The sequence below is a fragment of the Piliocolobus tephrosceles genome, chromosome X (genome assembly GCF_002776525.5).
Source record: "Piliocolobus tephrosceles isolate RC106 chromosome X, ASM277652v3, whole genome shotgun sequence".
Classification (NCBI taxonomy): Eukaryota; Metazoa; Chordata; class Mammalia; order Primates; family Cercopithecidae; genus Piliocolobus; species Piliocolobus tephrosceles.
This window is the reverse complement of record NC_045455.1, coordinates 5,273,080-5,295,363: the sequence shown is the minus strand read 5'-3', so window position 1 is coordinate 5,295,363 and position 22,284 is coordinate 5,273,080. Positions and strand designations below refer to the sequence as shown.

The 22,284-nt window shown below is 39.1% G+C and overlaps 1 protein-coding gene across 2 annotated transcripts in view; it reads left to right on the top strand.

The window, feature by feature from the left end:
- The window catches only part of MYO16 (myosin XVI), a 626,143-nt gene that overhangs the window by 15,166 nt on the left and 588,693 nt on the right, over window positions 1-22,284 (top strand). Inside the window, exon 1 of one of the 2 annotated variants that reach the window (XM_023217640.2) lies at window positions 17,152-17,802. The exons of the other annotated variant lie outside the window; for it this stretch is intronic. Within the exon in view, the coding sequence (XP_023073408.1) occupies window positions 17,775-17,802 (28 nt within the window). The 5' untranslated portion in view covers window positions 17,152-17,774. Of the gene's footprint in view, window positions 1-17,151; window positions 17,803-22,284 lie in introns of those variants that run through there. 2 annotated transcript variants of the gene reach the window in all.

Sequence of the window (22,284 nt, the reverse complement as noted above, 5' to 3'; positions counted from 1 at the left end):
CTCCTCTGGACGTACACTGTAACATATGTGCCTTTACAGTCCTGTGTCTTGCACGTTGCCTGCTTAATGAGTAAGTGAATGCTTAAGGAAAGGAATCCTCAACAAGGAAAAAGGAAAAAAAAGAGACAAGATGTTGATACTAGAAAAAAAGTAATAATATCATTGAATCAAGGTTTTACCGAAGCTAATCATTTTAAGAAAAAAAAAGATTCTACAGGAGACAGGATGCTTGGGTGGTAGACACTAATAAGACAGATCCAGCTACTGTCTACACAGTCTTGACAGAAATGCCTTCAGGTTTAAAAATTCTAAATCACTAACTGTTTATTGATTTAACATTTAACATGTGCCAACTACTCTGACTGGGTTAAAACGTCAAACAAGATATGGCCCTTGCCCAAATGGAGTTCACAGGAAACACTCAAGGAAATAAATAAATGGATTATAAAGTGACAGGTGCTGAGATAGTCCCTGCACTACACAAAGCAGGGCTCAGAGGAAGGAGTACCAACTATCAGGGTGGGGTTGGGAGGTGCAGTCTCTGACTTTTGACAACACATTCCCATTTCCTCCTTTCAGACTGTGAGAAATATAACTCATCAAGAGTTATACCTAGTTTACGTTCTTGCTGCCCTGTTAGTAGAGCCTGCCTTCCCTGCTAAATGAGAAAATAAACCAAGAAAATTATTTCAAGAACTAGGTCTTGAAATTAAACCAGTATGCAACTTGGGGAGTTGTAGCCAGGTTAAGGAGAAGGGGTTATTCCAACACAAAGACTCTGAAGCCAGAAATAGCACTTCATGTTTGAAGACGATATAGTGTTTAGGGAGTGGAGCTGAGATGAAAGAGATAAGAAGTAAAGCTAACTGAGCTTGTCAAAAAAAGTTTATGGCTTGGAAAGATGGGATTGATTATGGTCACACTTTAAGGTCAAGAAAACAAATTGGGCACATTGTCTTAAGAGGGCTAAAGTTTAATTAAATTTGATTAAAATATGAAAAGGAATTGATTTGTGCATTTTCTGAATATGGTAGGGCTCATTTGTGTGTCTGGGAAATCTACATAATCTTTCTGGATTTGACATTCTGTCTGCCTGTAAAAACATTGGAAATATGTAAATGAGTGATTGTATCTAAATGTGTCCTCAATTCTGGATATGCTTAAGATATTCTAAAATGTATCTTTACTTGTCTCCTCTTTTTATTTCTTGATATCTAGTTAGGTAATATGCCCTCCTGGTTATGTTCAAGGAAGTTATCCTTTCACGTGTAAGAAGCCACCTTCAAAACTTAGTGTCATAATACATGAAGAAGGATCACTTCCCAATCATTCCATGCGGCCAGAATGCCCTTATCCCCAAACCAAAGACATTCCATAGAAACTACAGACCAAAGTTCCTTACGAATATAAAAAGCAAAGTATTTAACAAAATGCTAGCAAATCCATGCAGAAACATATAGAAAGATTTATTCACTGTGACCAAGTTAGACTAATCCTGGGAGTATCAGGTTGGTCCAAGACATGAAAATCACTAAATACAATGTATCATATTAACAGGCAAAGTATTACAGAAGACAAATTAATGGGTAAAGTAATACAAAAGCCAAAGGATCATCTCAGTAGACTCAGAAAAATGACTTGACAAAATATAACTCCCTTTTATGATAAAAAATACTCAGTAAATGAGAAATAGAAAGATGCTTCCTGAACCTAATAGAACTTTATTCCTAAGATGAGGAACAAGACAATAATCTCTGCTCTCAGCACTTCAATTCCATAACGAACTGCATGTTCTAGCCAGGGCACTTACATAGTAAAATGAAATAAAAGTAATTCAGATTAAAAAATAAGAGGCAAAATTATCTATTCTTAGATAACATGATCTTGCATATAGAAAATTATAAAAAATCCATTAAAATGTAGAACCAATAAGTGAGTTCTGAATGTTTACATGATACAAGATCTACAAACAAAAATCCATTGTGTTTCTACAAACCAGCAATGAACAACTTAAAAATGAACTTACAAAAACAATTCTAAATACAAATAGCATCCAAAAGAATACAGTGCTTAGGGATAAATTGACAGAACAAGTGCAAGATTTGTACATTTAAAACTATAAACTATTGTTTAGAGAAATTAAAGAAGCCTTCAAAGGGAAAGACATTCTTTTCCATGGATTGAAAGACATTATATTGGAAAGATGAAAATGCTCCCCCAAAGTGGCCTATAGGCAAAATGCAATCCCTGCTAAAATTATAGCTGGACTTTTTGCAGAAATTGACAATCTGACCTTAGAATTAACACACAAATGCAAGATATCTAGATAACTACAAACTATCTTTAAAAAGAAAACAAAATTATAAGTGACATATCCCAATTACAAAATTACTACAAAGCTACAAAACAATCAAAACAATGTGATACTGGTATAAAGCTGGATATATAAATCAATGGGATATAATTAAGAGTCCAGAAACAAACACTTACATTTATGATCAATCAATTTTGAAAACAGTGCCAAGACTATTCTACAGGAAAAGAAGAGTCTATTCAACAAATGTTGCTGAAACAACTGAAGATCCATATGCAAAAGAATGAAGTTGGACCCATACTCTATACCATATACACAAATTAACAAAAAAAATAGACCTTGGAACTAAATGCAGTTGCTACAATTATGAAATTCTTAAAAGAAAACACAGGAGTAAATATTTTTGACCTTGGATTAGTCAATGGTTTCTTAGACATCATACCAAAATCACAGTGACAAAAATGATAATTTGAACTACATTAAAATTGATAACTGTTATGTTTTATAGGTCATCATCAGAACAGTGAAAACACCACACAGAGAATGGGAGCAAATATTTGAAAATATTATGTCTGATATGGGAATTTTTCTAAAATATTTAAAGTGATTCTTACAATATAACAATAAAAAGACAAACAACCCAATAATAAAGGGTAAAGGATGTGAATAGTATGTTTCCAAACAACATAAACAACTGAACAATAAGGAGAGAAAAAGATGATCCCAATCATTAGTAATTAAGAAAATGCAAATCATACCTACAGTGAGATAAACTTCATACCAATAACTGGCTAAAATAAAACGTCAATCAGACAATAACAAGTGTTGACAAGGATATGAAGAAATCGAAACCCTGATACGTTGGTAGTAGAATTGTAGACTACTACACCCACTTTGGAAAAGTTTGGCAGTTCTGCAAAATTTTAAATGTAGTGTTATCACATGATCTAGGATTCTACTCCTATGTATAGTCCCAGGAGAACTGAAAACATATGTCCACACGAAAACCTGAACATGAATGAATATTCATAGCATTCTTCATAGTAGCAAAAAACCTAGAAACAACCTAAATGTCCATCTACTGAAAGAAACCAAAAAAATGTGGTATACCCATACAATTGAATATTGTTCAATATAAAAAGGAATGACATATTGATTCATGCTATCAAATGTATAAACCATGAAAATATGCTAAGTGAAAAAAGTTAGACACAAAAGGCCATGTGTGGTATAATCTCATTTGTATGAAATGTCCAGAATTGGCAAATCCCGAAACAGAAAGCAGATTGATTTCCAGAGACCTTCAGATGGTTCTGGGTTTCGTTTCCAAACTAGCTCATCTACAACTGGCTACCTCCATACTAAACAATCCATTAGTATAAAAGTGAAATATGCATTTTTTTCTTTCCTGACCTGTTTAGACCATTCTGTATTGTGAATTTTCTTGCCCACCTTCCTTTCTCTGCACAAATGCAGTCCCTTATATCCTGAAATAGAATGCATCACTGTCTTCACTGCTCCTATGGCACTGCATAAACACTTTGATTTGGCATAAACACTTATGTTTACATGTGGCTGATGATCTTCACAAATGCCCTCCTTCCTCCAGGAAACTATAAGTTGCTGGAGAGCTGGACGCAATCATTTCTCTTCATTGTCTTATCCAAGTCAACTTTTATGAAAACATTTTGCACACGCTAGTCTTTCTATAACTTTGTTCAATTGAATATTTGAAGAGTAGCATTTTCTAGTAAAAATGTATATGTAGTAGACATTAAAGAGAAAATATGTCCACGTTCTTTGTATTTTGTGCCTAAGTACAAAACAAGTTAAGACTCTTTTCAGAGGCAAATGCAATGTTCTGAGTAAGTGCAAACTCTAGTTTGCCTGGGAATTCGAATTCCTTCACCATTGTAGTCTATGCTTGAAATCATCGAGAAAACTGTGAATGGCATCAACTCCATTTTCTCTTTTAGCTGTTCCTTGGCCGTTTAGTGATGGGTCATATGGTGATGACTTGGGGACTGAACCATGGGCAGTAATCCCTTTTCCCTTGCTCATGTGTAAACCACACTGTCAGTGAATTAAGCTGAAGATTTTATCTGTGCCCTTGAAATGTGGTTCTAGGGAATTATGGCATTCTTGGTCTGGAATTTGAATTCCTTACTTACTGCTCTAAGTGCATTAAATGCTGCAGTATTCTAGAAACTACTTACTGTTTTAAGAAAGTTGTTAGAATCCATCAGTAAGTCAAAGCAGTACGAAAGTATAGAAAGAAAGGGTTGTGAGGACCAATTCATTTATCTCCCTATGTCTTAATTGAATATGAAAAGATAGGAAAAGGTTAGAGGAAAGATTAAGTATTGTGTACATTGTCCCCACTATAACAACAGTGATCTGCCTAAAATGTCCTTTATTTCTGGGGCTTGAAACCTGTGAATAGCTCTTTCCCCACTATCCCCAAGAAAAAATTCAAATTGCTCCAAACCGTTTGGTGACCTGATCTCTGATTCCATCTCAGCGTCCTCTCTCATCTGCTTGCTCATCCTTCACTCCAGGCTCCAGCCATCCCTGAACGTCTTCATTTACACAAAAGAAAGCTGTTTTCCATTTTTTCTTGCCACAGAGTGTGCCATTTTCTTCAGGTTTTTGTTTTCCTAGAGCAGTGATTCTCAGACTTAGTGTGTAGCAGAGAGCCACCTGGAGGGCCTGTGAGATCCCCGAGAGCGCTGGACCCACCCCAGAGATTTGGATGCAGCACAGCTTGATGGGAGCACAGAATCTGCATTTCAAACAAGTTATCTGGGGATGCTGCTGCTGGTCCAGGGGCCACAGTTAAAATCACAGGAGTACATCACTCTTTCATACGCCCTCATTCCCTCATTCCTTCTACGCATTCTGCAGATTTCAGCTATGATAGCTCATTTTGGCCAAATCTTATTTGATCTCTAGCAGTTGGGCAGAGGCTTTTCCGTGTATACCTGAGTGGTTTTACTCCACCTTACTATAGCACTGAACAGCCTGTTGTAAATGCCCAAATAATGTCACTGAAATGGTAAGCTCTTCACAGGCACGGGCTTTCATCTGTGTCATGGTTGTCTCTCAGGGCCTAGTGCCTGCCTGATAGGACAGGCTCCATAAACAAAATTACTAAAGGAAAATAACAAAGAAATAAATGGAGACTAGGATCCGTGTTCAGTCCATCTTGTGTTCTCTCTAATACCAGCAAAGGCTGTACATAGCAGAAGCCCTGCACATATAACCAGGGATGGTTTTATAGGGATCCAAGGATAAGACTTATTGAGTACCCACTAAATATACTTATTTATTCTATTAACCTTTCCTAGATATATCATACCCAGATAATAATTGATTGTCTTTCCCTTAAACCATCCCCTTCGTCTTCCACGCTGTGTCTTCCTCTTCCACTCTCCAGTCCCTCACCAGATACACAGATGGCCTCACCAAACACCAAGTACCTGGAAACCTGGGCTTCTCTCTCACTTCCCAATCTTGCCAGTCTCCAGGCTATGGCTTCCTGAGGATTTACCCAGTCTGCTCTGTCTTCACTACCATGACTCCATTTCAAGCCCTCATGCTCTCTCCCTTGGACTATTATAAGAGCTTTTTAAATAAGTTTCCTTGCTGTCCATCTTGTCTCCCTCAAATCTGTTCCTCACAGAGCATCACGATTTAACTCCTCTGTTTAAAATCTGCTAACCACTCCCCATCTGCTGCAAGAGTGGTCTTAATTTTTCAGGTTAGGGATCCCTTTGAATAACTACAGACTCTCTCCCAAGATTCGATGGAAGAGGTGCATGTAATTCAGGCCAGAAGAGTACCTGCAAAAAGGGGAGAAAAGACTTCCCAGCAGGAGACACGTCCTACAAGGCATTGTGCATTAAGGCTGTGGTGGCAGTGGGTGTCCTGGAATATTTGCATAGAAGATGAGAAGCAGCTAGAGTTGAGCCTGTAGAGACAGACAGGAGCGCCTCACAGTACATTGTATATGGTATGAACGAGCCATTGCCTGGGCCAGGCACCACCTCTTCTATGCCTCCGTCTTGCTTTGTCTAAGCTTCCCTTTGCATTTTCCACACTGTTATAGTTGCCGATTTGCTATGCTAGGAAATCAGTTTAAAGGCAGTGACTGCCCCTTAGTTGTATCCGTATGCAAAAATACAGTAGCCTGTCAGTCAATAGTTGTTGAATGAATGAATGTAGAAAGAACCAATGCTTCTGAGTTACCTTGGTTTTACACACTTGGAAATCCTTTTCTCACTGTGTCTGTTGCTGCTATGTTACTATGTCACTATTTACAACACTTAAACAATAGATTATAATTTGTATACGGTAATACACACATATATTGCATGTACAATTCAACCAATCTTAATGTATCTCTCTATATTTATACCTGTGCATCCACCACCAGATCAAAATATGAAACATTTCCATTTGTTCTAGAAAGTTCCCTAGAGCCTTTTTCCTATCACTAGTCCATTTCCCTGACTTGTATTATCGTAATTTTTACCTGTTTTTGGATTTTATGTAAATAAACAGAGTCATACGTTTGACTCTCAAAATATCCCCCATCGGATTCATGTGAGACTTTTATTTTGGTGATATTTCTCCACAACCATCGCACTGCAACTTACCTTAATCCACTCAATTAACACCTACATATTTGGCTTTAGAGATGTATATCAATATCTTCTGTGGTCTGGGTATAATTCTTATCATATTAGCAGCTTAGATGTAATTGCCAGTATTCATGATATGTTAAAAAAAATTATTAAATGTCTACCAAATTTGCTACAGCTTAGCTACTTCATAAGAATCTAAAATTCGATTCCCTGCTGTACTCTGAAATTTCACATATAAACATATATACCTCTTCCCTTGATAAAGTCTCACTTCCGATCTGTATCTTTTCTTGACACTTTCCTTCTCTTTACACTTTTGGTTGACTGGGGTCTGTATGTTGCAATGTCTGCCTTGATGGATACTCCAGGGTGTAAAAGTAAACATCACTGACCGGGCGCGGTGGCTCAGGCCTGTAATCCCAGAACTTCGGGAGGCCGAGGCGGGAGGATCACGGGGTCAGGAGATCGAGACCATCTTGGCTAAGACGGTGAAACTCCGTCTCTACTAAAAATACAAAAAATTAACCGGGCGTGCTGGCGGCGCCTGTAGTCCCAGCTACTCGGGAGGCTGAGGCAGGAGAATGGCGGGAACCCGGGAGGCGGAGCTTGCAGTGAGCTGAGATCCGGCCACTGCACTCCAGCCCGGGCGACAGAGCGAGACTCCGTCTCAAAAAAATAAAAGTAAGCATCATTGTAGCAGCATCACGTCAGCATTTTGAGAGGAAGCCCACGCAGGATGTAAATTAGCAGTAATAGGATGCAGCATCAGGAGGTATCACGGGATACATCAGTGCAGCTAAACTGGCCAAGAAGAAAGGCGAAGGGGCCGAGCGGGAGGCACTTTGCCCGCTGTGACTCTTGAACACTTATCTCCTACTCATTTTACACAACCCCTTCCCTTCTCCACCTTCTCCTCTCCAGATGTCTCTCCTATGCGTGTCCTCCCCTCTCCCTCTCCCTCCCTGTGTACACAGCACCAACATGTAGGGTTGAAGGGAAGATGGGCAGTGAGGAAGGTAGAGAAAATGTGACAGACAGAAGAAAGGCCTGTGCCAGGAGTTGAGGGCACATGGCATACTGGAAACCTAAGCCTAAACCACCCAGCGGGAGGGGTATTGCCCCATGATGAAAGGTATGGTGGACTCTGTAGCCTGAATGACTTGGTCAACAGAGTCATGCTCATTTCTGGCCAAATGATCTTGAACGTCTTGCTTAGTCTTTGTGCCTCAGTTTCCTCATCTGTTAAAAAAGTATTAGTACCCACTACGTTGTTCCATTTCTTAAATGAATTGATGCCTATGAAGAGATTAGAATGCCTACCACATAATAAGCACTTTTTAATTGTTTGCTATATAAGATGAAGGCTTAAGAAATGGAAGTCATTTCCTAGAAATATTCACTAAGAAGCTTATTTAGAATGTTCTTACTTTTTGAATAATAAATCTGAATATTTACTCTGGAAATGCTAAAGGGAATGACATTAACATATTTATTTTTTGACTACCTGAGTTTTAGGGCTGCTCTGATGTTTGACATTGAATGAGAGGAAGCAGGGATGAAGCATACTAAGAGCATGCATTCATGTTACTGTTTTCAGGTATCCCAGCCTCATTCCCTTGATGCCAAGTCTATGGGTAGAATTTCTGGATTTGGGGCTTCTAGGGATGAGAGGTTTCCAGGATTGGCAACAGTAGATAAATTAAAGAAATACTGCATTGAGTCAGATCAAGTCTACTGCATTGAGTCAGATTAAGTCCACCTTTATGAGGAAACTGTGGAAAGAAGGAAGCAGAGATAGGGATGGAGATTTCGAGACAGGAAGAGGACTTACCTTTTGGTCGATGATGATGGGATGTGCTGTCCACTTCCCACTTGTCACTGCCTCTGCTCTGACCCCAATGCTTCGCCCTTAGGGGCCTTGGGCGGCCTCACCTTCCCAAACACACTATCCTCTCTATTTCTCCTGCTCCAATAATTTCCTGCAATATTTATGCATTTCAGATCTAATCATCCCTCTCCTCTGCATTAAAAGCTTCCTTGTCTCTGTATGATGCATGAGAATGGACAGAGCCTCTCACCCCTACGCTGCAGCCTGGCCTCCACTTACCTCTCTAACTCACCTCTCAACTGGCTGCGCCAGGTACTATCCTTCAGCCTTGCCAAACATTTCTGTTTATTTCTTGAACATGTCATGAAGACACCACACACCTCCCTTCTGCCCACCTGCTTTGCCTGATCTCTTCCTACTCATTCTCTGATGTCTGCCAAGCACCACATCTTCAGAAACACAGTGCAAACCCTCAAGCTTCAGGTGCCTGCACCACCTCTTCAGAAGCACAGTGCAAACCCTCAAGCTTCAGGTGCCTGCACCACCTCTTCAGAAACACAGTGCAAACCCTCAAGCTTCGGGTGCCTGCTCCATCCTGCCATGCATTTTCTAGTGTAGTCTCCGTAATTCTGGTTCCCAGTATATAATCTTTGTAAGCTCCACAGGGTAGGGTCTAGGTCTGATTCATGGCTGTTGTATGTCGAGTGCTCAACAAAGACTTCCAGGGTTGATAGAATTCTATGGTAGTCCCCCTACTTATTTGCAGTTTTGCCCTCTGCAATTTCAGTTAACCACAGCCAACTGCAGTCTCAAATATTAAATGGAAATGTCTAGAAATTTCCATTTGATATTTGTATTCTATTTCTAGAAATTCTTTAATTTTAAATTGCATGCTGTTCCATGCACGGAGTAACATGATGAAGTCTCACGCCATCCAGCTTCACTTCTTTCTGGACATGAATCATCCCTTTGTCCATTGCATAAACACTACATGCTTCCTGCTCGTTAATCATCCACATCGTGTACTCCTGACATCCAGTCATCGACATTGTCGCGGCTCAGTGATCCTGGGCCATCTGAAGCGGATGATCCTCTCTTGACTGCAGTGTTAGGTCAATAGTAGCCTGCTCCATACCAATGCCTACGTCATTCCCCTCACATCAGGCATCAGTAGGCATTTTATCATCTCACATCATCACAAGTACAAGAGTGAGTACAGTATAGTAAGATATTGTGAGAGAGAGAGAGACAATGAGAGAGAGCACATTCACCTAACTTTTATTATAGTATTTTGCTATAATTGTCCTGTTTCATCATTGTTGCTGTTAATCTCTTACTATGCCTAATTTATAAACTAAGCTTTATCATAGGAATGTATGTATAGAAAAAAACAGTCTATATAGGGCTCCGTATTATCTGTGGTTTTAGGCATCCACTGGGGATCTTGAAAAGTGTCCCCTGCAGATTGGGAGGATACCGTATAATGTCTACTTGTTTAGCACCTGGTTCATGGGTAAACATTGGCATATTTACTGTGAAGGGGTTCCACTAGTCATTGATACCTGCAAGACCGTACCAAAGGCAGTGATGTCTTCAGGGCAAATCACATAATAAATATTTTCACTAATATAAAGATAGCATTAGGTTAACACAGTATCAGGGGTGTGTGAAATACTTAGGTAGTGATGGTTGGAAGTGTATTTGTTGAGTACCTAGCTTGTACGGAAGAACCCTGGGCACTAGGCATTATTGTTTCCATTTCTCATCACAGGAATTTGAACCTCAAACAGGTGACCTGACATTTAGGGAGGGACAGATACAGGATTCACATCCAAGGAAGTTTACTGATGTAGAAGTAAGGAGAGATGACCCACTAGAGGAGCCTTGGTCAGGAAAATGATGCCCCAGTCTTCTAGGGTTTCATTAGCCTCACTCACTGTGGCCAGAATTTACCTGTGTCTGTTGCTTTACTCTGATAAGTCCTTCCAGTTATTTATAGGAGTGTTAAATATGGAGAGAGAGACAGAGAGAGGAGGAAGAGAAAAGGAGGAGGGCAGAAGGCAGCAGTTAGTGGGGGATGGAGAAGACAGGGATGGGGGGGGGGAATGGAGGGGAGGAAGAGAAGGTAAGAGGAGTGGCCAAAAGAGGCTAAGAGAGATTCTGATGGGAAACATGAAGTCGTGGATCATGAATCAGAGACATGGATCAGAGCACAGACCACACTCACAGAGCATCCTGGCACTGGTTTCCAAAGCCCCACTATTCAAAAAGCAGTAGACAGAAAGCCTGATATTATCCTGCAAGGGTAGTGGAATTGTAACACAGGAGAGGAACCAGAGTTCAAGGACTCAGCTTCTATAAGCTGCACATATGCCCATTTGAGAGAGAGACAGCCCTTTCCTCTGACAGCCCAAACTGTGCAGATAGGAGAAAATATTTGTGGAGAATAATATCCTAACAATGAGGGCTATTGAAACTTACCCAAAAGACTTGAAACTTCAGTTTGGGGAAATAATTTAATGACATTTGTGAATTTGGATATTTCAGTGTACGTTTCTTTTTCTGGAACACTTTAAAATATTGTTAAATTTTGGGAACCTCTCTAGTGACTATAATGTGTACATTGTCACTCAAAGAAAATTAGCAACAAGGGAATTCAAATTCATTTAGAAGAAGAACATCAAACTAGTACCCAGATCTCCCTATGATCCGTTTTAATGGAGCCTTCATGGGGAATACTGAAAGACAATATAAACTCAGTCTGCTTGTACCTACATGCTTGAATGAAGAAGGGGCTATACTGCAATTCTCTCTTCTTCTCCTGTCATGTATGGTAAGTTATGTTTACCTATGTGTTCAATAATCCTGCCTTTAATAAAATATTCCTCAAGACACTATATGTCATGCACCAGAAAATGTTTTACAGCCATTCTCATTCTCTGGCTCTCCATTTGTTGATCTCTGAATGTTCACTAATGTTTTGGACTTCTTAGGAAATAGGGAAAGTAGAAGGCTTGAGACTCAAATAATGAATTACCTACCTAGGAAGAGCCTTCCATATGATACTAGTTAAGAAAAATGCAAAGCATTGCATTATAAATGCTGGATTGACTGGTACAGGAAGAAAATGAATATAGGGTTTAGAGAAGGTCAGGACTAATTTAAGCAATAAAAACAAGAGGAATTTGTAGATTAAATGGGCTTGAAGTACATTTGAAGAATGCACAGAATTTGAATAAGTAACTTAGTGTGATTAAATTGTAAATAAGAGCATGATTCAACTAAAGAGGCATATTTTGTTTTAAAAATCCATGTATATCAATGGGAAAAGTATGAAAGAGAGGCTGAGGCTCCTCATTTAATTGCCTCACAATTCCTTTCATCCTTTTCAGGAAAATTAAGAATATCTTTTAGGTCATCAAAAAGCCTTCAGATATTGTCTTCTAAATGACAAATTTATAGAGATCTGTTCAAACATTTCAGCCTGGTGTCCCAGCTGTCTTATTTAGGCCATCAGTAATCTCTAAACTTGCTTCATCATCAATAAAAGTTTTTTTTATCTGCCTATTCCTGGCAACTGGTTGCAGTATGCTATTTATTCCCTCAAACTGATTAAAGAACAAGGCAGAGAATACTTAATTATTAATGTGCTCATATCCATCCATATCATACACATGCACATAAACCTAGGTAGAGTCAAACAGACATAAAACAACACTGTCTGTTTCTTATTCACCATTAAAATATGCAAACTTTTGTTCAAGGTCAAACATTAGACAGGTGAAGTGACATCTGAAAATGAGAAAGTACTCCTAGATAGTTGTAACACATATGCTGGAAAGATTTCAAAGTGATTGTTCGTATTCAAGTGAAAAACCTAACAGACGCTTTACAAATGTCCTCCTTTAGATACCCAGTTTAACTGGTCCTCACTAGAATTTAAAACATTTCATTTTGATTAGGGGAAAAAATCACCAAAGGAAGTGGATGGCAAATGCCCTTAAGGAGCAATTAGAACATCTCATATAGCCTGAGTGTGTGAGTGTGTGTGTGTGTGTGTGTGTGTGTATCTTCATATATCCATATCAATACACTTGCATGTATTTGCTATTATATTAATCTATATTGCATTACAGAGAGTAATTTTCAGTCTTTTGAAACAGTATTTAAAATTGCATTTCTTTTCTATATCACTACTCTATGAAAGTATTTGAATAATCAGGGATCTTTTCTAGCCCTTATATGACACATTCACTTTTAGTCACTAAAGCAATGCTCAGCTGGGTTAGCCCTCACTGCCCTCTGACATGGAGAGGGCAGGTCCTATTAACCCCTACTTCTTTCCACTTGTGCAAGTCTGTATTGTAAATTTCTTCTTGTTTACCCCACAATTGCCCACATCTAACTTGAATGTCTATTTGTTCTGGTTGGAGAAATGCGAGACTATGTGAAGCTGAAGTGAACACATGGCCCTGTGGAATCCTGAATCCAAGAGCTAGTGGTTTCATGGGCAGGCCAAAATCAGGAACAACATCCACAGTCACTAGACTGAGATGAGGGACTTGATCACAGAGTCAAGGGTCTGTTCAGTCATTCAAGGTAGGCTTGATCCTGGTCCTGAGGCACTAGGGATTGACCAGAGGCTGATTCTATAGCAAGAGCTGAGTGTATTTATGCCTTATTTTTTGAAAACTCAGGTATTTTCTCCTCTATAGCCTTCAGTCTCAATTATTAGACCAGAGTTATGTTCCCAGGAGAGGTCTTGACTCCATTCACGTAGAAACAGTCAATATTTGTGATAGAGGATATTATAAATTTAGCTCTCAGCCATTGTGTGTGAGACACTTGTGGCTCAAGGTCTGTAAATGTGTGTAGTTTACTTCATCAAAGGCGAATATTTATAAGCCCCAGCCTATTCACCGGGCAGAGGCAGTGATGCCCCATCACAGAACTTAAATTTGCATTACAGAAAACTGCTGTGTGTGATTTATATCTTCATTTAGAATTTTTGTCATGACCTGCTGTTAATACATACTTTACCTAAATTGATGATGTTTGCAAACTTTAGTTTTAATTTCTTCATTTAATGAAGCATGACAATGCAGGAACTATTAGATTAGGGATTATCTGTCAGCAGACTGGCATTATGAAACTACAGGTTGTACATTGTCCAAATAGGGTTTTAAATGAAAACATGAAGTAATATCTCACCTGGGGTCTTTTTGGAGCTGTGTCTCATGAATCCCATTTTAAAAGATATTTACTAAGCAATTTCTAATTTTTGAATGCTTATCTCTCATTAGAATCATTGCAGTTTCATTTTTTATTTTTTTGGCTTATTTGAAAAAGTCTGGTGTATAATAATGCTAACATTTAAAAGAAAAAACATCATGTGTTCGTATCAGAAATAGTGTGAATAATGAGCAGCTGTATGGTGTATAAAAGAGATAAAGGGGTTTCTTGACTACTCAAAAATGAGTTTGAAATATTATGCATTCGTATTTGGGAAGAACAATAGTTCATTGTAATAATTCTGAAAAATAAAATAATTGTGCTTTATTTGTTTGAAAATTTTCTGGAAATGAAAAACAAGACCCTCTTTCAAATGCATGGATTTAGTTTTGTACTTAATGACCATATTCTGCAAAATAGATAAATAGCTAACAATATATTTAATTTAGCCTTGGTCATTTCTTGCTACTGTCATCGACTCTAATACCATATTTAAAATATAAGATTCAGCCGGGCACGGTGGCTCATGCCTGTAATCCCAGCACTTTGAGAAGCCAAGGTGGGTGGATCACCTGAGGTCAACAGTTCGAGACCAGCCTGACCAACATGGTGAAACTCCACGTCTACTAAAACTACAAAAATTAGCTGGGCATGGTGGTAGCCACCTGTAATCCCAGCTACTTGGGAGGCTGAAACAGGAGAATGGCTTGAAGCAGGGAGGCAGAGGGTTGCAGTGAGCCAAGATTGCGCCATTGCACTCCAGCCTGAGTGACAGAGTGAAACTCCATCTCAAAAAAGAAAAGAAAGGAAATATATATGTATATATAATAATGTATATATGTGTATATATATTATATATGTATATATGCGTGTGTGTGTGTGTGTGTGTGTGTATATATATATATGATTCAAGGAGTCCTGAAATAATTGTCTGACAACCCAACATTGAGTTGAGTTTCTCAGGGATATAAATAGATGAGGAAGTTTTAATCAACTTCAAGTTACCATTTTAAAACAATTTTATGAAGGAAGTTAATAGAGCCAAAATTATTTTCCTCAGTACTAGTGCGTGTATTAGAAATTAATTTTTGTTGTATAGTGATGAAATGTATAATTAGGTTTAAACATAGTTCTACCAGTGTTTAGAGGATGAGTATGTGGTTTCAAAGACAAAAAGATAAAATGGCTTCTTAATCTGGGAAAATTATATGTAGATACAGTTTATACATAGGAAGCACATTCTAAGTAGTTTAACAAATCTGTGAATACATTTCTTAGTGTATCCTCCTTCAACTCGTCAAAGTGGATTAGATGTTGGCCCTTGTTGTTTTAGAGCTCTACATGTGCAGTCTTACAATTTCTAGCACACCACACTGTGCTATCTTGATTGTCTCTATTTTATCTGACTATAAGCACTTTGAGGTCAGGGATTCATGTTTCTCTTGTAGCACAAAGAGTTGCCAAATATTTATGGAATAAATGAGTCGATGAAAAACGAACACATTTGATAATGAGCCCCTGGATGAGATGTTAATTCTCACAGGGTACCTTGGTTAGAGTTCTTATAAGAAATGCCTTAAGTTATTAAAAAAAGTAGGACTCAAATCAAGTATATTTTTAATAACTTATTTTCTTTGTCAGGTGCACAACATGCCCCTCTGAGTGTTATGCTTTTTTTCAGTTTAAAGAGTGGATGGTATCGTTAAACTCAATTGTCTTAAGATGTTTGCTGAGTTTGTACATATGCAGAGAAATGCAATTTGCAGAAAATTAAGACATTCAGACATTTAAGGAAGGTCTATAGGCAACACACTATTTATCTGGCATTGTATTAAGAAGAGGGGGTAGGGACATCTACATGGATACAACCTTACCCGAAGAGACATTAGGTAACATGCACATAAACTCACAGTTATTTTATGCACATGTAAAGATTTGTATTGATTTAAAGAGGAGAGAGCTTTACTTCCTGTGTTGGAAACAAATATAGTTGTCTCTTACAGTTTTATTGAAACATTACAAAACATCCAAGAAACTCTTTCAACATACATTATAGATTCCTGGTATATAAAGGCTTTGTTTGAGAATATTTTATTCCTGAAAAGCAGCCAAAATGGTGACTTGTGTGACAGTGACTCTCAAAAATTAATTGTGGAATCAACGAATGAATGAGGAATCAGCATTTCTGATGAAGGCTGCAAATCCACATTCTAATCGTTGACAAAACCAAGTTGAAGTGTCCATAATCATCATTTGGTGTACATAACTAAATCTTTTTTTCCTTGTTAATGTTAATGACAACTTTTCGTTGAACACCAACAACAGAAACCAGAAACTTTATGTGCATTATTTCTAACCTTCAGAATAAAGATTAGGAATTATATTTCACATGCATAGATAAGGAAACTGAGGCTTTAGCAGGTTAAATAATGTGTTTACATTGATACTCTGGTAAGTGGTAGAACCTGGATTTGAAATCAGGCTGTTCTGTGCAAAATCTTTAACTTATTATTTTACATCACACTACTAAAATGTGTTAGAATATTGTTCAGTGAAAATTTAAGTCATGACCCCTTGTTGTATAGATTTGAATTTCATAATCTTCTAGTTTAATAAAAGCGCTGCTCTTTGAGTTTCGTTCAGTAAGGAACACAAAATTATGTTACTGCCGTAGAAGGATGGGTGCACTTAACCTACTGTTCATGTTTACCTTTCCGATAACCTCAAACCTGAAACATAAATTCTAGACTATGTCCATTTGTCTTTGGAGGAGATCATCATAAAAATGTATCAATTTGCAAAAAAAAAGTATCACTTTGGATTTGTAAACAACCTAAAATATGACCTTTTTGTTTGCTACCATGGCTGTTGCATTCTGAGTATGATATTCACTTTTATAACAATAAACCCTGGCAGGCCATGTATTTCTTTCTGATTCCAATTCAGTCAGACTTACTTCATCCAATTGGGTTGTACAGTTAAATTCATTGCAGTCTGCAGAGGTAGGAGAATCCTAAATTTTAAAGCTATGCAAACCAAAAGCTTTTTATGGATAATTTAAGTTTTACATTCTGCACAGAAAAGCAGAAAGATGTGTTCTGAAATATAATGCAATTTTTTTCATTACTAGGGACAGATCAAAGATCTCTAACTCTAAGAGGTGGCTATTTTAAGCTCCTGCTATCAATTTCCTATTCACACACAGCAACTGGTGGCAACTAAAAATAATCTGCTTTACTACCAGCTAAGAATCTGGTCATATGTGGCTGATGGACAATGTGCACGAAGAAGATTTAGGATCCCTCTATCCGTGGCTTCTCTCCAGCCCACTCATCAGCTTAGTTTGCTGCCATTTGAAAGCTATTGAAAAGCCATTAACAGGCAGGACCGGGAGAGCCGCACTGCAGCACACTTCCGTGCAGCAGAACGTGGCTGCATGTGAACACCGATTAGAGCTGACTGTTCTCGGGATTGTGGTAGTCGGGGCTGTGTCAATCAAGGGTGCTACAATAGCACGTGCAGCAGCGGTGCCTCAAGACCCACTGGGGAGAGGCTTATCTTAACTCCAGCTGCCGAATGAGAATGAGTTTGAAGCTTTTTGCAGGATCATGGAACAGAGCCTCCATGCAATAGTGCATCCTGAGGTAAACTGTTACCTGAGTAAGGGCTTTAAGTAATGCATTTCCTGGGAACGACAGTTGTGACAGAAGAGAATGCTGGAACCCGTAGCAAGATTCCTGTCTGAGATGGAAAGATGTCTCACTATCATTTTATCAAGTGCTGTAAGTAAGCTTGATGTTCTGCTCATGTGTTTATTTGTCTTGTTGAAGTATTATTTTGTGCAGATGCCAAAATTAAGGCAGGTCTCCTGGTATACCACATTCACATGAGTGACATGGACTGTTGACTTAGAAGAATATTTTACAGGCTGGATATATTTCCTTTTAATTTCAGATTGGGAAGTAATTCCAGTGTGATCCAAATGCTAATAGCACAGAGATCTTAAAAACTTTAGCTTTAAAAAAAAATGATTCATAGACACAGCAACCAAAAAAAAAAAAAAAACCCAGGAACACATGGAAAGAAATTATAAAAGCATATTTTTGCTCATTGGCACATGTTAATAAAGTACATAAAAACTAAGTTTATTCGTATATGGCTGAGGTCATTTAGTTAGTATTTCAGTCTCAAGTTTTACTGCTTAAGCCTCTATTCAATGCTTTTTGTAGGCGTGATCTTTAGGTTTATCCTTGACTGTAAACTTTTGTCCTTGTATCATTCACCTTGCGGTGCTTCGGGACTCCAGGGACCCTGTACCAAATGCTCTCCACTGATGTTCATATGTGGAAATCTAGTTTGTCACCAGCTTCTTTGGTGGGCTTATCAGGGGTTTCTTTAGTGTCTGAAATTTTGGCAGAATTTTCTGAGCTAGAGAATACCTTCATCTAAACCAACTCTGGATGGTAATAATGAAGAGGAAGACATATTTATCCAAAAGTGGCTTGCTGGGTATACATTTTTGTCCCCTGCGGCACTTCTGAAAACTTCGGTACATATATATCATGATCTTAAAGTGACAGATGACATCTGCAGAAAATGGTTTTCTTTTAGGCTGAAGGTTTTGCTGCCAAAGGACATCACAATGTTAAACTGAAGTGGCATATTAAGGGAACACATGTGTTGAAGGAATCTTGAGCTTTGCACTAAAGGAGACTGAAAAATGATGATTGAGAACATGAAAATATTTGCATTTCTCTTATTTTTGGTAGATAATGTATACAGGAATTAAAACTATGATTAATGGAAATAAAAATGCCTTACTCTTAAGCATTGCCAAGAATGTCATGCTTTCATGTTGCAGAACAATTTTAATTCCCAAAAGCATTCACTGGTCATCTCGTAAGTTTGTAGATTAGCTCTTTAACTAATAAGAATTAGACGCATGCAGCACATTTAAGAATTTTGAGAATAGTCTTCTGTTTTAATCTGTTACATCTTGGGGTTATTTTCTTGGAGAAATAGACATAGGGCAATACTCTGACTGGTTTTTGTATTGCTTCTCATGTTTTACTGCGCTAGCAGAATGTCATTATTTTCCTTTCTGTGCCTCTGCAGAGGAAAAACTGCATCGTTCCTACAAGGAAACTGGGGGCTCATTAGGCACAGTGAACACACCTGGTGGAGGGCAGCCATGGAGCACGGGCAGAAGCACAAAGGGACAGTGACATGGACGTGAGAGATGCAGGGAGCAGCTGGTCACCAAACACAATATGAGGCTGCCCTTTCTTGCCTTATGTTCTGTTTTAGTTGAATTATTTGATTGCAGAATTTCAGAAAATTATAGGCATTTCAGAAAACTGATGATGTCAACGGGAGCCTGTAAGATATTTCTCTTAGCATGCTAGTATAAGATATGAAATCTAAAATTAATGAATTTAAACATTCCTGATGCATTTCTGAAAGTAATTAGCAACTACTTACTAAAGATCTGACTGCTTTCTAAGCTTTGAGTGTGACAGTCTATAAAATGGAAAGGAAGCATGAATATTATGAAATGCTTACTTTACTAGAGAAACGGTGCGATGTGTTAAGGAGTTCAGAAATTTTACTGCATTCTGTGCTGAACTAGTGAAGGGTGTTTTATGAAAAGAACACATCTTGAGCTGTATTTTAGAAGGATGAAAAAATATAGACGGCCAGGCGTGATGGCTCACGCCTGTAATCCCAGTACTTTGGGAGGCCAAAGCGGGCGGATCACCTGAGGTCAGGAGTTTGAAACCAGCCTGGCCAACATAGTGAAATCCTGTCTCTACTAAAAATACAAAATTTTGTTGGGTGTGGTGGTGGGAGCCTGTAATCCCAGCTACTAGGGAGGTGGAGGTAGGAGAATTGCTTGAACCCGGGAGGTGGAGGTTACAGTGAGCCAAGATCGTGCCATTGCACTCTAGCCTGGGCGACAAGAGCAAGACTCCACCCCCCAACCCCCCCCCCCCCAAAAAAAAGTGAATGCCTTCATGGTATCCTAAGGATTTATTGATAAGGGTCATAATTCATGGTTTAATGGTTGTTCTTGATTCATAAGATTTTCCCAAATTGTTGTCTCCCATATTGGGCTGTTCTGCTGGCGAGGTTCCTTGGCCTTTGTCACACTCCATTCCTTCTTCGCCTGTCCTGCATTTCTATCACGTATCTGTCTTTCATTCTGAGCCGGATTTATCACCATAGCATGTTCACTTCCAAGCCAGGCAGCAATGCAGGAACTGGATGAATTCCAGGGCAGGAGCAGGATCTTCTGAAACGTGCAACATTAGCATCCCGTGTGCTCCTAGCGAATCAGAAGCCTGCGGGTGGGATGCCGGGTGACCGATAACTAATGCTCGCAAGGAACTTTTAGTCACCTGGGAAAATACTCATCATCTAAGGTGAAAAAAATTATACACTTCAAGGTGGACACTTAATCTAACAGTTGTTATCTCCAGTTTATGATATTACTTGTTACTTTGTAAAAATAAAAATTACTTTATTTTAGAGAAGGGTTAAAAACTAGAGTGTAAAAATTTACTGTGGAAGCAGGATGTAGCAGGAAAGTGTCGGAACACCACAGCAAAATGTGCAGGTGTTTCATGTATCTTGGTAGCTGAGAAGTAGCTTTAGACGGATCTGCAGTGAGAGCCAGTCTCAGAGCCCTGTGCCTGCTGAGAGGTAACATGTGAACGTGACCAGGCCGCAGATGAGGAGCAAGCAGGAATGAGAAATGGAACTCGACGGAGTAATGGGCTCACAGAACTTTAAGGCCATGTGAGACTTGAAACTATTTTTGTTTTACTCTTAATGAACTGAAGTGGAGGCTTGAGGTTTACCTGTGGAGTTCCCTTCACATGCCTCTGGGGGTGAAGCGTTGAAATAACTACACTTGGCCTATTTCTCTCCTGGTTCAGCTCTTCTCTAAGCATACAGGTTTGGGGCAGCATTGTTTGCAGCAGGAGCAGGGTTAAAGTTATTTAAAATGAATATTCTCCAGAGCTGCTAATTCATTTACAACAACTAAGAATGAATTGTACCAGAAAACCTGTTACTTTATATGTTGTATTAGTCAGGGCTCTCTTGAGGGTCAGAACTAATAAAATAGATGCATATATAAAAGGGAGTTTATTAAGAAGAATTAACTCACACAATCACAAGGTGAGGTCCCACAATAGGCTGTCTGCAAGGTGAGGACCAAGGAAGCCAGTCAGAGCCCCAAAATATCAAAAGTAGGAAAGCTGACAGTGTAGCCTTTAGTCTATGGTCAAAGGTCCAAGAGTCTAAAAGCGGAAGAACTTGGAGTCCAGTGGTCAAAGGCAGGAAGCATCCAGCATGACAGAAAGATGTAGGCTGGAAGACTCAGCCAGCCTGGTTCTTCCATGTTCCTCTGCCTGCTTTTATCCCAGCTGCCCTGGCAGCTGTTTAGATGGTGCCCACCCAGATTGAAGGTGGATCTGTGTCTCCCAGTCCACTGACTCAAATGTTAATCTCCTTTGACATCAGCCTCGCAGACACACCCAGGAACAATACTTTGCATCCTTCAATCCAACCAAGTTAACACTCAGTATTAATGTGTCACACATATTAAACATGTTTTATGACACCAAGTTTAAAACCCAATTTTTTCCTCAAGGCACTCATGTTCATGAACACCACGTCCAGTAAAATGCTTTCCTCACTTTTCTAGCTGTCGCACACACTGTTTGCTCGTTCAAGAACTTTCACTGCGGTGGTTCTGCAGTTCACTGACGCTCCCTCCATCTCCTCACTCTCCCATATCCTGCTGTCTGCCTGGTCTAGCCCCCATGGTCCATTGCTGAAGCCACTTTACTCCTTGCCCTCACCTCCCTCTGTTCCACTCAAGTGATGAATACCTACCCGAGGTGGAACCCCCCTTTCCAGCATGTCTGTCCTTGCCCCAGAGCAGCTGGATGATGCTTGAAGGAAGACATCAGAACAAAAGCAGACTGATTCCATTTAACGTCATGACCAAATGTCTCTCCCAGGTAGGCGACAGTCTCCTGTACCCTCGTCATGTTTCTATGGTAGGCACGACTGCTCATGCCTAGGGACCCCTTCTTCTAACTCTAATCTCCCAGGCTGAGGAGTTACAAACCTACCCTCCCACCATTAAGTCTGCAAGATGTGTGTGCATGAATTCTTCTTTGCCCACTTCTCATCTGCCGTCCTGAATTTCCTCCTGTGTGTCCAAGGCCAGTGTGCTTGGGATTCTCCTTCTT